General features: G+C 30.8%; 1 protein-coding gene across 8 annotated transcripts in view; it reads left to right on the top strand.

The window, feature by feature from the left end:
• Window positions 1-12,068, top strand: part of NLGN1 (neuroligin 1) — a 574,247-nt gene that overhangs the window by 196,110 nt on the left and 366,069 nt on the right. For 4 of the 8 annotated variants that reach the window (XM_049628556.1, XM_049628553.1, XM_049628551.1 and 1 more), the window contains one exon: window positions 8,222-8,374. In XM_049628556.1, coding sequence (XP_049484513.1) covers window positions 8,222-8,374 — 153 coding nt within the window. Of the gene's footprint in view, window positions 1-285; window positions 302-1,586; window positions 1,647-8,221; window positions 8,375-12,068 lie in introns of all 8 variants that reach the window. The other 4 variants (XM_049628552.1, XM_049628550.1, XM_049628549.1 and 1 more) reach the window with 2 other exon arrangements.

Below are 12,068 nucleotides of genomic sequence, written 5' to 3'. Positions count from 1 at the left end.
CGTATTTGGAATGACCTTGAAACCATGACCTTGGAATTGAGTAGTCAATGGGTCCCTTCAGTTACATCGTTAATTTCTTCATTTCCAATTTTGGATTTTACCACTTACTACTATTTTTCAGGGATGTTTCTCTGAGCTGATGAAACAACTGGATTATCTCTCTCTCTCTCTCTCTTTTTTTTTCTTCCATTTTCTGGGATGGTGTTTTTCATTCTTTGAGGGTTGTGATAATAGGTATGGTTTGAATTACAAACATAATGCACAGTAATCACTGAAAAGACTCAGAAATCTTTCTCGAAATGTTTAACAATCTTTCCGTATGAAGTGTGCTTACAGTTAATGCCTGCTTTTTTTCTATTTATATTATTGAAATCAACACATGACTTTCAGTCCTTTTTCCCCCTTCCTTTTTCTATGACTCTTATTTTATGCATGACAAAATTCTCTTGCTTACTGCTGTGTTTGGCTGTCTTTTAACTTGAGTGTCCTGTGTTTGTAATGATTGCTTTTTGCATGAGGATTATGAAATGTCATACAAATTAAATGGTTGTGGAAACAAAAAGAAATGTGGGGCTTCACTTGCTTTTTCATTGTGCTGAATATGTCAAGAATGTGACACTTAAAATTACTTTCACCTGGCCTTTGGCTTCCCCTTTGGTGTGCTTCTTTATTTTAGCAAATTAGTATTGTTAAGTATAATAAAACATTTATTAAACATTCACAGTGTTTTAATGCAATTATTATCCTAAAACATGATTCCATTATAAATAACTCTACTGGACGTGAAATTGCACAAGGGCACAATTCTGTTATATTACTAAATTGCTTATGAAATATAAGGCCTGACTCTGTAACTTCCTTAATAACTAAACACTGACTTCTAATGATAGTAGCTTTCTCTACAGAGTGGTGAGATTATCTGTTCATATTTTTGTGCAGGCTGCAAATGTCTTAAATCCACAGTTAATATTTAATTAAAACAAATGGGGAAATATTTGTTTTATGACAAGTAATTTTAAAAAGTCACAGTTACGAAAAATGTATGATATAAAAATGTGTAAAATTCAAGTGTTAACGCTCTTATAAGAAAAAACAGGAGAAAAAAAAAGAAAAAAAAAACACCATAAAAATGTTCATATCTCTGTTTTCCCTAATGTTATTATATTGTCCCAAATTAAAGATGAGTTTGGCCTACTTTATTGTTGTCACCAATTCAAATTAGAAAAGACACTGAATAAATTAAGTTCTTTCAGCTAAAACTGTTTACTTTTTTATATGCAGTAGATATTTAAAAAAAAATCATTTCCTTTGCTTATGACTTGAGTTTCAAACCATAATGTATTTTTTATGCTGGATATATTCACAAACCAAATCTTCTATAAGATATTTTGGGGAAAGGGATTCTTTTTTTTTTTTTTTTTCCTTAAACAAAATAGATAATCACTTTGACGTAACCACTTCCCTGCTCTTTTTGGAAATACCCTTGAGAATTTTAGTATTTACATTTATTTTTTCCCCCTCCGTCTTGTTTATTCTTGAATTGTCTTTTTTTTTTTTTCCCTCCATTTCTCCGTTCTCAATCCTAGGTCCCCTTACAAAGAAACAGACAGATGATTTAGGTGATAATGACGGTGCTGAAGATGAAGGTATTTTTTTCCACCAAATCTATTTGCATGACAACGGCCTCAATCACTTTTTCCACCCCTTTCTATTTTTTTACTTCTTGTCTTTTTTTTGAAGAGTTGTTTTTAATTCCCGTTTTTGATGTGTTTTGTCTTCTTGCTTGTTGTTACATATAAATATACATTTTTAATTTTTTTTCAAAATGAATGTTAAGTTTTACATTTTGATGCCAACCATTGAAATGTTTTAGAAAGAGGGGCATTTTTTTTTTTGTTTTCTTGAACTGACTTTTGATATGTTTCATCCCATGTTTTGACTGAAATTTGTCCATATTCTTTGAACTAACAATCTCTCCCCTGTAGTCTCTTTGTACCCATTTTGCATGTTTTCTAATATATGTAAACATTTTACCCAATATCAAAATGTGTTTCATTTTTACATATGATATTTGTTTAAAAAGAACCCCATACCCAATAAAATGAAGGAAAACTAAAGTGTTTCTTGAGCAATATAATTTAGAAGACAAAAAGACTGTTTTCTGTTGATTTGCTTAAATATTATGTAAATAAATTTAATTGTATAGATAAAGGTATTCCACCTATTTAGATAATTTCTAGACCGGCAAATGGAAATGTTCTGATTTTCAAAGTATTGCCAGCTATAAGCAGTAAAATATTTCCTACTTTGCTAATATCAAAATTGTTTTGTCTTTCTAACTTTCTTACGATGTACAATTCTGATATACTCTATAAATGTAAGTACTTGCTGGATTGATTTGACATTTCTCCTTCCAGTGTGTCCCTTTATCTGGTATTAGGTGGAGTGTCCACTGATATTTTCAGTTCACCTTCATTCCAATTAGGACTTTTTTTTTTTTTTAATGCTACCCTAGTTATGATTCTCAGAGAAGTGACTAATGTAATCCCAGGCTTAAAAGTAACTCCCAGAACCCTAGAAATTAAATTTCATAAAAATATTAATAATATGGGAGAATGGTTTTTCAAAAGAAAATAAATCCACAAGCAGACCAGCAGAAATACTATCTCCATGAGTTACAACTATGAATGAATGCATCCTTACTAAACAATTTGAATTATTTTCATTGACATATATATTTAATAAACTACCTCATAGTAGAAAATTGAAGGTGAAGTATTGAAAGCTTAAAAATATTATTGTGTTTTAATATTTTTATAACATTCAAGAAATATTTTGATTAAATGAAATTGATGACCTTTGATTAAAAATATGTTTACTATGAACCCCAACAGTGGATTAAAGATTAAACACAAAGCTGTCATTAATATTTGAAATAAATCACTAAAACTGTCCAAGAGTTATCACTTTGAATGCTAAATTGCTAAGAATAAACTTATAATGTCAAAATGCAAATTTTGATTTTTAAAAACACTGTTGGAAATCTGAAGTTTTTAAACATTCAACACATTTATTGACTTTGTCCTCACAGCTAAGAAGCCTGCTTCCACTTAGGGGCTTTGAGATTTGTTGAGAAAATTCTTAACTTTGAAAATTCTTAACTCTTAGACATTTGTTATCTAAAATAATACTTAAATATAAAGGACTTCTTAGTGTGTAGACTTGTAAACTCCAAATTATCTGAAAGTACTTACAAGGTCAGTACACATAGTTTTCCTATTTAAAAAAATATTTTGATTGGTGACTTAATGTACTTCTTTTCTTTTGGTAAAATGTATCAAGTAAGACATTTACATGTTTACAAAAGATACCTCTGAGCCACCATAGTGAGCTAAGCCCTGTAAATGTGAATCTATTTTATAGACCTATTTTGAAGCACATTTAACAGTTTTAAATAGCCATTAAAAATGTACTAAACTCCTGTTTAAATTGGCAGATTAAGTACTGAGCCAGTTAGTCAGTCACAAGAGTTATCAAATCAATAAATATTTTTAAATGCTCAAAAGTGTAGAATGTAAGAGCAGTCAATTCAAGTTGAGTCTATTCCTCTGTGCTGTCGTTTTGGGTAATTGTTTAGAAGACAAGAAAGATAAATCAATTTCTTTTAGGATTAAAAAAAAACTTTGCAGAAAAGTCTGAGCATCTTCTATTCAATTCCTTTTACAGTTATTTTGTAGATGTGAGTGTGAATAAAAATCAAGGCCAACTTTCACATTTAATTTGTTCCAAATGTTAAATCAACATCACTAGACATAAAGCAAACAAATATAAACTACTCGATAAATTATTCCTTTTATTTTAGTCAAAAGTCTAGTTACCCATTCTCCATTACTCCCTGATAACCCAAATCCTTTACTAGATTTCAAGGTTCCTATGACAGCCACTGCATTCAGAGGCTACCAGAGGCATTGACTGGGGTGTGCCCCTCATTCACTTAAACTAACCCAAATCATGCTTCTCAGTGGAGCATAATTGTTACTTCCTATTCTCCTTTGTGTCTTTACCGTTATTCTTTTGCTAATTTTAGGCCAGACACAATTGTATCACTTTTCATTTGTGTTTTATAATACCTCAAAAAACTACATATTTCATAGACTATTTCCATGGTTCCAAAAAGACTAATCTGAAGTGATAAAAGTGGGTCAAAGCAACACCCGAGATTTCTACCAATTTATTTTGGGAATTTAAGAGATGTTTAAATGTTTTTAATTGTGCTAAGAATACCTTGATATTAATATTTCAGTATTCAAATGCAATTTTATATTCTACATAGAGCCTTTTAAAAATTGCTCTTGTAGATTTTTACACACTTTTAAACTAAGAATTATATTCAGTCAACACTTCTATATTCTTTTGCTGGTTTGGAATGTTGGTAACTGAGGTTGGTAAATTCAGTAAAGAGGGGCACAAAAAATATCTTGAAATATCTTTAAATGTATCAGAGAAAAATTTAATTGCGGCACTACCCCACATTTTAAAAACTTTTAAATGCCAAAACCTCTAAATTATGGGCAATTAAAAACTTCATGAGTTTTTTTTTAAGAAAAAGGAAACCGCTAAACTTGTTTAAGGAGTTATGTGACTAATAAATATTCATTAAGACCATTAAGGAGAGTAGTGATTTCAAAACCATGGTTGCCAGGCACAAATAAATCCCCATTAATTGCTCTAGAACTATTGGCACTTGCCACATTGGCTTAAACTTTTTATCAGAAAGGTAAAATAGTTACTAAAATTTAAAATCGAGATATTTACTCAGATTCCAAGTTTATTAATTTTTTTAACTTGAAACACTTAAATACTTTCTTACCATAAAAAATAACCTTCAGTGTAGTATTTCCCCCTTACCATCCTACTCTTTTCAGAGATTTAGATGTTTGGTAAAGCCTTAAAAAATGCATATAATGGAAAATATAAATATGCGTTATGAACATTGGTCTTTTCACTGGACCTGAACTAGTGCTTAAGGCTCTGAGAGCGGTTTTGATTTTAGTAAAGTCAGTAGCAGCTGTTTAGGCAAAGTCAGAAATCTTAGGTGAAATCTACCTTATTTATAAAGAAAAATATTAGACACGTTTTAGAAGGATGACTTAGCTCTAATAAATTCATTAGCAATTACCAAAGGACATCTAATACATTTGCATGAAAGACATAATGGCTCCCCAAAATTTTATTACTAAAAGAATGGCATTAGCAAATAGTATTCAATAGTAAGCTATGTGATATATTAGTCTCACTTATAAAGATTCTGTATAAAAAAAAACAAAGGAAATATAAATACAATTTAAGCTATTTATATTTATCATTATATTATTATGCTATTTAAACTATTTACGACTTACATTTGCATCAAAAAGACTGTATACTATGAAGAAAATAAAGTCTAGGGTAGACCTCTGTATACACACTATCATAGAATACCAATTGTTCTGTAATAGAAATATGGCATCTTTCCAAACTATCAGTAATTTTAAGGGATGTTACATACAGTAATATTACTTATTTTATTAATTAATACCCCATATAGAATTAGCTTCAGGATTACTTCAAACAAAAAGAAATACTGTTCAGAACATAGCATTCAAATTTCATGTACCTTTCTGGAAAAGAGCTTAACATATTAAGTTCTTAGACAAGGCTGAAATCTTTGAGAAGTTTGAAAAGACAAAATGGAAATGAGAATGGGCCCAAACTATCAGTAATTCTTTCAAGTCTGATTTTCAAAGAAAAATAGAGACACCACTCAAAAGGCTCCTAGGATGTACTGTCATATTTTCAGTGTTTCCTGACAATGTCCACTTCATTCTGTTATTAAGTATAAAATGTGGCATGTCTTCTCAATGTGTGCCTGTATTGTTTTCCAGGTGAACAGAATGGTTCTACCAAGATTTCATTACTGTTCACAGTTGGTGCTTTGTAATTCTATGTAATTTTAATTAAAGAAGAATTCTGAAACAGCCTCCCTCTGTGCTACCTACAAGCATACAATTAGCAGAGTACAGTGTCTGCTGTGAACAGTCAGTTAATGATTTCAGTTTAATAATTTATTATTGCTTCTTCAGTGCCAGCCATACTAGAAAAATAAGCTAAAACTGTATGTAGCAAACAGGCATTTAAAAATGGAGGATAGTTTAAAAATTTCCAAAGGATTATTTTCTCTGTGTAAGCCTAACATCTCCACAAGCCCTCAAATCTTTACAAATGAGTGAATACCATTTTCCCTCCCAAGGATTTAAGGCGAAAATAAATTTAGATTTTTCTTCGAAATGAACTGTGTCTAGTGGATAGTTTCTATGTCAAAGTATCCTCCTCTACCACTTAAAAGTAAGACATTCTTCTCAAGTACGCCCTTGGGAGTGGTGGGCTTATGGTAAATTCATATGCTAGTATTAAGTCAAATTTAAAATAGTCTTTTTAAAAAGTCTCTAAATTCTGCAATGAGCTTATTTCCCCAATTTGAAAATCTGGACAAACGAGTTGAGTTGCAATTCCTGATCCTAAAAGGAATTTTTCATTTAAGAAAATCACTTTGTTATTACAGTAGAAAAATGGGCACATTTATATTAGTCATCCTTTTCACAGGAAATGTAAAGCAGCACCTAAATAATCATCAGATTTTTCAATGAGTTGGTATTATATTAGCCATTCTGAAAGCAGAAACCTCATTTGTAAAGATAAGAAATTTAAGTTTGACCAAAAAATGTCAAAAGCAAAGGAACAAAACTATAATTTTAAATGACACTTCTAATATTGGCATTAACAAGAAGATAATACACTTGATCTAATTTTGTTTCAATTGTAAGTAGAAGAGATAATGAGCTATTATAGAATAGTAACGTTTTATATATGTATGTATGTATGTAAATGTTCATAATCATATACATACATATATATTTCAATATATAATAGTTAACACCGGGGCGCCTGGGTGGCGCAGTCGGTTAAGCGTCCGACTTCAGCCAGGTCACGATCTCGCGGTCCGTGAGTTCGAGCCCCGCGTCAGGCTCTGGGCTGATGGCTCGGAGCCTGGAGCCTGTTTCCGATTCTGTGTCTCCCTCTCTCTCTGCCCCTCCCCCATTCATGCTCTGTCTCTCTCTGTCCCAAAAATAAATAAAAAACGTTGAAAAAAAAAATTGTTAACACCGTGTGTGCCAATACAAAGGTAAGCATGTATTTCTCTAGAGATTAGGGCATTTTTAATATCTATTAAAATTATCTTATGGTTCCCTTATATATCATTTCTAGATCCTTACTGAAAACTACAAAATTTGGGGACAGTATCTTAGAAAAGCAAACACAGTTGATTAAAACCCAGAGCTGTAGAAATCATTTTAACATCATCTTAAATTTTGCACTTGACAACTGGACTTAGGTATATTCTGTTTCATGTCTACAAGACAAAATCAGAGAGCCAAAGTGGGATTAAGAAGAGTACAATATTACACAAAGAGGTGAAAAGTATAATTTAGTCTGTTTTCTTCTTCCAAAGGGTAGAGTAGGTGAATTGGGCGGATAACACAGACTTAACTAAAAAATATCATTTAAGTGACAGTCCCCTAAGTGCAACAACAAAAATACAGATGTTACTACCCAAACATTCATTTGCCAGTTAATACTTGAGTCATGAAATGAAACTTCCTGCAACCTATAACACAGTGTTATAATTATGTTCACAAGTTAGAGCATAAATTATTCAATATAATCATTATGCATTTAATAAAATCCTTATAGTAAATAAGAAATGAAAAAACAGAGTGTTTTATTCACAATAGCAGTGCTAACATTGTCCTTAGTATATGGCTCATAAATTCCATATGAGGTCCAGAACATTAAAAAAAAATAGTTCTAAGAACTATTATCATTCTTTTTGTTCTACTGTCACTTTAGAAATCAATCAAAAGCACCTATTTTCAATTTGTCCAAGTTTTGAAATTCAGATTATAATTTTTAACGGAATCTTATCAGAAAACAGTGGATATCTATTGCTCTCCTTTACAATAGCTCATTATATGAGTTGCTGAAGAAACACTTTAACAAAACAGCAATTTAAATAACTATATTAAAATCATACTCTTTCGTCCCTAAAATGGAAAATTTATTCTCTGCTTCATGATGTGTGTTTTTTGAGGATAAGAACAATTGCCAACCATTTGTTTTTCAGATATTCGGGACAGTGGGGGTCCCAAACCAGTGATGGTGTATATCCATGGAGGCTCATATATGGAAGGTACTGGAAATTTATATGATGGGAGTGTCTTGGCAAGTTATGGCAATGTGATCGTCATCACAGTCAACTATCGACTTGGGGTACTTGGTAAGAAGTCTCTTCTTTTCTTTTCGCCATTAATCCATGAAGTATGTGATAGTTTTGCTCTTGACTCATTTTGTTTTGCTTTGCTTTGTTTCACTCATTGTTCTATGCTTGTTGATTTTGTTTGAACCAAATTTTTTGATATTTTTAATAAATTCTATAAGTATGTTCATAAATTACGTGATGAAAGACAGGGTTGATTTTAAAATTTGAAAGTAAAAGGTACTGAAATTATTCACATTGTTGAGTAATGTATTTCCTGGTTTCACTTTACAGAACTGTGAAAGGCAACAACATCAGGGCCTTTCTAAAGAAAAATTAGTCCCTGGACAAATTTTCCCTTCTACTTTTCTTTTTTACAATGCCATAAAATTGTCTGAAATTTGACATGAGCTTAGAAACAAGTTTATAGTCTCTGAGAATATGTGGATGGACTGGCTTTGGGGAATGATTGTCATTGTGGTATAGGTTTGGGTTTTTAAAAAGCTGGTCAGATAAGAATTAAAAATATTTGTCTCAATGCATTTATATTGAAATATTTGATTTGGAAAAGATGTGTTGATATCATAAAGTGATAAAGAGTTCAAGTCAATTATTTATATATATATACGTATATACATATATATATATGTATATACATATATATATATGTAAAACAAAATCAAATTGGAGATTCTTGGTTTGAAGAAAATATAGGGAAATACTATTTTCAAAATAACTTATCAAGCACTCTGAAATACTGTTTTATGTAATAACAAACCATTATTAAAAGATAAACCTGATATTCTACTTGTGTAAGTATATTTTCATAGTATTGCCACAATCTGAGGAGTGAAATTACTTTATCATTTAATAAAACACCTTTATTGTGGTATATTAGTTAAGAGTATTTGCTAAAAGAGTACAATTGATCACAAAAGATTTTATCTTTTTAATATTAATTGTTCTTAAAGTCTTATACTATACATTTTTTAAATGTATATAATTTATACTGTTATTTGCACAAAAAGAAGGACCTCACTCTCATTCTTTAAAAGATTTTGAAAAAACAATTTAAGTTAGGTTTCTTTTATAATAATTGTTCATATCATATATTTTGGCCATTGAGAATCAGTTTTGTCTTCCTCTTCAGTGTTAGTTACTTCTATGTAATCATAAGCCTATGTTCATGCCAATCTCAAAATATAAAAAAAGAATAATTTTTTTAATAGATTTTACATGTCTTGGGGAAGGAGATATTTTAGCCCTGCAAAGTGAAATCTTGATCTCTTTCTGGTTTTCTATTTTGAATTTGGAGTATGGTGGACAATAGATATAACGTGGCAAACTTAGGTATAAAATATTTCTGTAACATTTTTCAGATACACATTAGTTTCCCATAGTGTCTAATCAGGCATTGCTTCGGATGTTCTAATAATTTCAGTGAGCAGGAATGTGTGTTTTCCCACCAATGAAACTGTATATTAGAAAGATATATAAAGAGCTGTTCATAATCATCTTCTTAACTTTAAATATCCTATTGTTGTCATTTGTTTTTTATGCAAGACTTTAATGCAAGAATTTTTAACATTTTAATACATTTAATTTTAATTATTTAATACATTAATTAATAAATTTTAATATATTTAACTTTAAGTATTATTTATACCTCAGTTGTTTATATTCTCAAGTTTCTTATGAATTTTTCAAATTGAAAATCCTGAAGCAGTCAACAGTTTGCCAGTTGAAAATTTAAAATTAAATGCCGAATTGTGACAGCAATGTTTTCAAGAACTTCACCATGCACTTAATCATATATATTTATTTTATTAAAAAAAATCTTTTGGCCACACTTTATGTTGCCTCACTTTGTTTAGTTGTACACACATAAAGTAAGATTTCATAAAACAAGCTGTTATGTTACTAAATCTTTGCCTGTTTTTTTTAATGTATTCAGAATTGATGAGGACTTGATTTTGGTCCAATTTGAATCCGGTATTTGTGCTCATATCCTATCTCTGAACGCCATGCTCTGAATGATTGAAATGCAGGACAGTAGACTAACCAGCTAAAAAATGAAGAAATTGCTTGGTCTGTGAAATGGCAAACAGAGTTGGTGTTGATGATGGATAATTTTCTCAGTGCTAAATATTTGTTCTGCTGTACTTCAGTTTAGGGTTTAACTTTCAGTTGGCTCCTTTGTTGCTCACTAATAATCAACATTAAGAATCAGGTGTCCTTTCTAGACCTCTCAACATGATAAAGCACAAAACTCTGTTGGTGAACAATTTTAAATGCCTTTTGGGACACTAGTTCTGGAACAGGTATATTCTGGTCACTTTGTTCCTAAAATATGTATTGGGCTTTGTGAAAATATATTTAAGTGAATTAGTTCATGAAAAATAAATTATTGAAACATTCGTTTCAGTACACTTAGCATGTGTAGTATACTACAACCAGATCAACAGCTCATCTGACAGGTGATCTACAACAATAAAGATTATAGGGTTTTGTTGTTAATAATTCGTCTAATAGTAACAAGGTAAGCCAAGGTTTCTTGGGTATGGGATCCAAAATTATTGCTGTTTGCATTTGGGAGTGTTGGAAATTAAGTAGAAGATAAGATTTGGTTCCACATTAGAGGAAATCTTGATCTGTGTTTTGGTTTGGATGCTTTGGTATGAAGAATATGAATTTTGGGGTTCAGTGTACAATTTAGCTAATTACAAGACTATTGCTCTCAGAAGACTTGCAGAAAAAAATCAAGATGTCTGAAACAGGTAATGTAATTAGTGTTGATTGATTTTGCCATCCCAGAGGAGAAATATTACAGGTTTTATTTGTTTGTTTGTTTGTTTTAGCAATAACTAAAAATGTGATAATGTTTTGGTAATAAAATTCATACAGCTATCTAGAGGCAAGGTTCCAGTTTAAAGCATTTCATGTTGAAAATAAGATTTTGTTCACTGCAAAACAAAGTGGCATAGAAGAAAAAAAGATCTCCTATTGTAGCATTGTTCTAACGAAGCTAGGAACAAGTGGGAGTTAGTTTATCAACCGAGACCGTTTTGGGGTTTCCTTTAGAGTGGTAACATAGACTATCACTATTATGATCATAAGAAACACTGCTAATAAGTTTGAAAAAAAGGGAAGGGGGGAAAAGGTTGAAAAAAAGATCAGGGCTCTGCCTGCTAATCTCACTTCCCCTGTTTTGTCTTCGAGCTCTCTGCAACCCTATCTCTTCAGTCTCACCCGTCCAGTGAACATTTAGACTTTCTTTCACTTCTGGTTGTACACATTCTTTGTCCTTAGCCAGCTTTAACTCATCATCCTCTGTTATTTAGTACATTGTTGCATAGTTTTTTAAAATACATTTAAAATCATTGTTAATGGACTTATTTTTAATATTATAGTGTATAGTTAATAAAAGTACCATAATGGAAATTTAGGGAGAAGTGTTTTGATCATATGTCCTTAAAAGCCTTAGAGGGGGAAATAATATTAAATATTATGGTTCTAAATAAGATAAACATATGTACTTATGAACAAGAACTGGAAGGAAATATGAAATAAATCTCACACAATTAGAATGGGGTATTGTGCAATTAACACTTGAAAATAGAAACTATCTAAATGATATATTTTCAAATCTCGAAAATAAAAAACATATCAACTAAATTAGTGTTAAAAATGTGTTTCAACTGCCTCTTTAAATTTA

Source organism: Panthera uncia, chromosome C2 (genome assembly GCF_023721935.1).
Source record: "Panthera uncia isolate 11264 chromosome C2, Puncia_PCG_1.0, whole genome shotgun sequence".
NCBI lineage: Eukaryota > Metazoa > Chordata > Mammalia > Carnivora > Felidae > Panthera > Panthera uncia.
The sequence above is the reverse complement of the archived record's forward strand: the minus strand, read 5'-3'. Positions and strand labels throughout refer to the sequence as shown.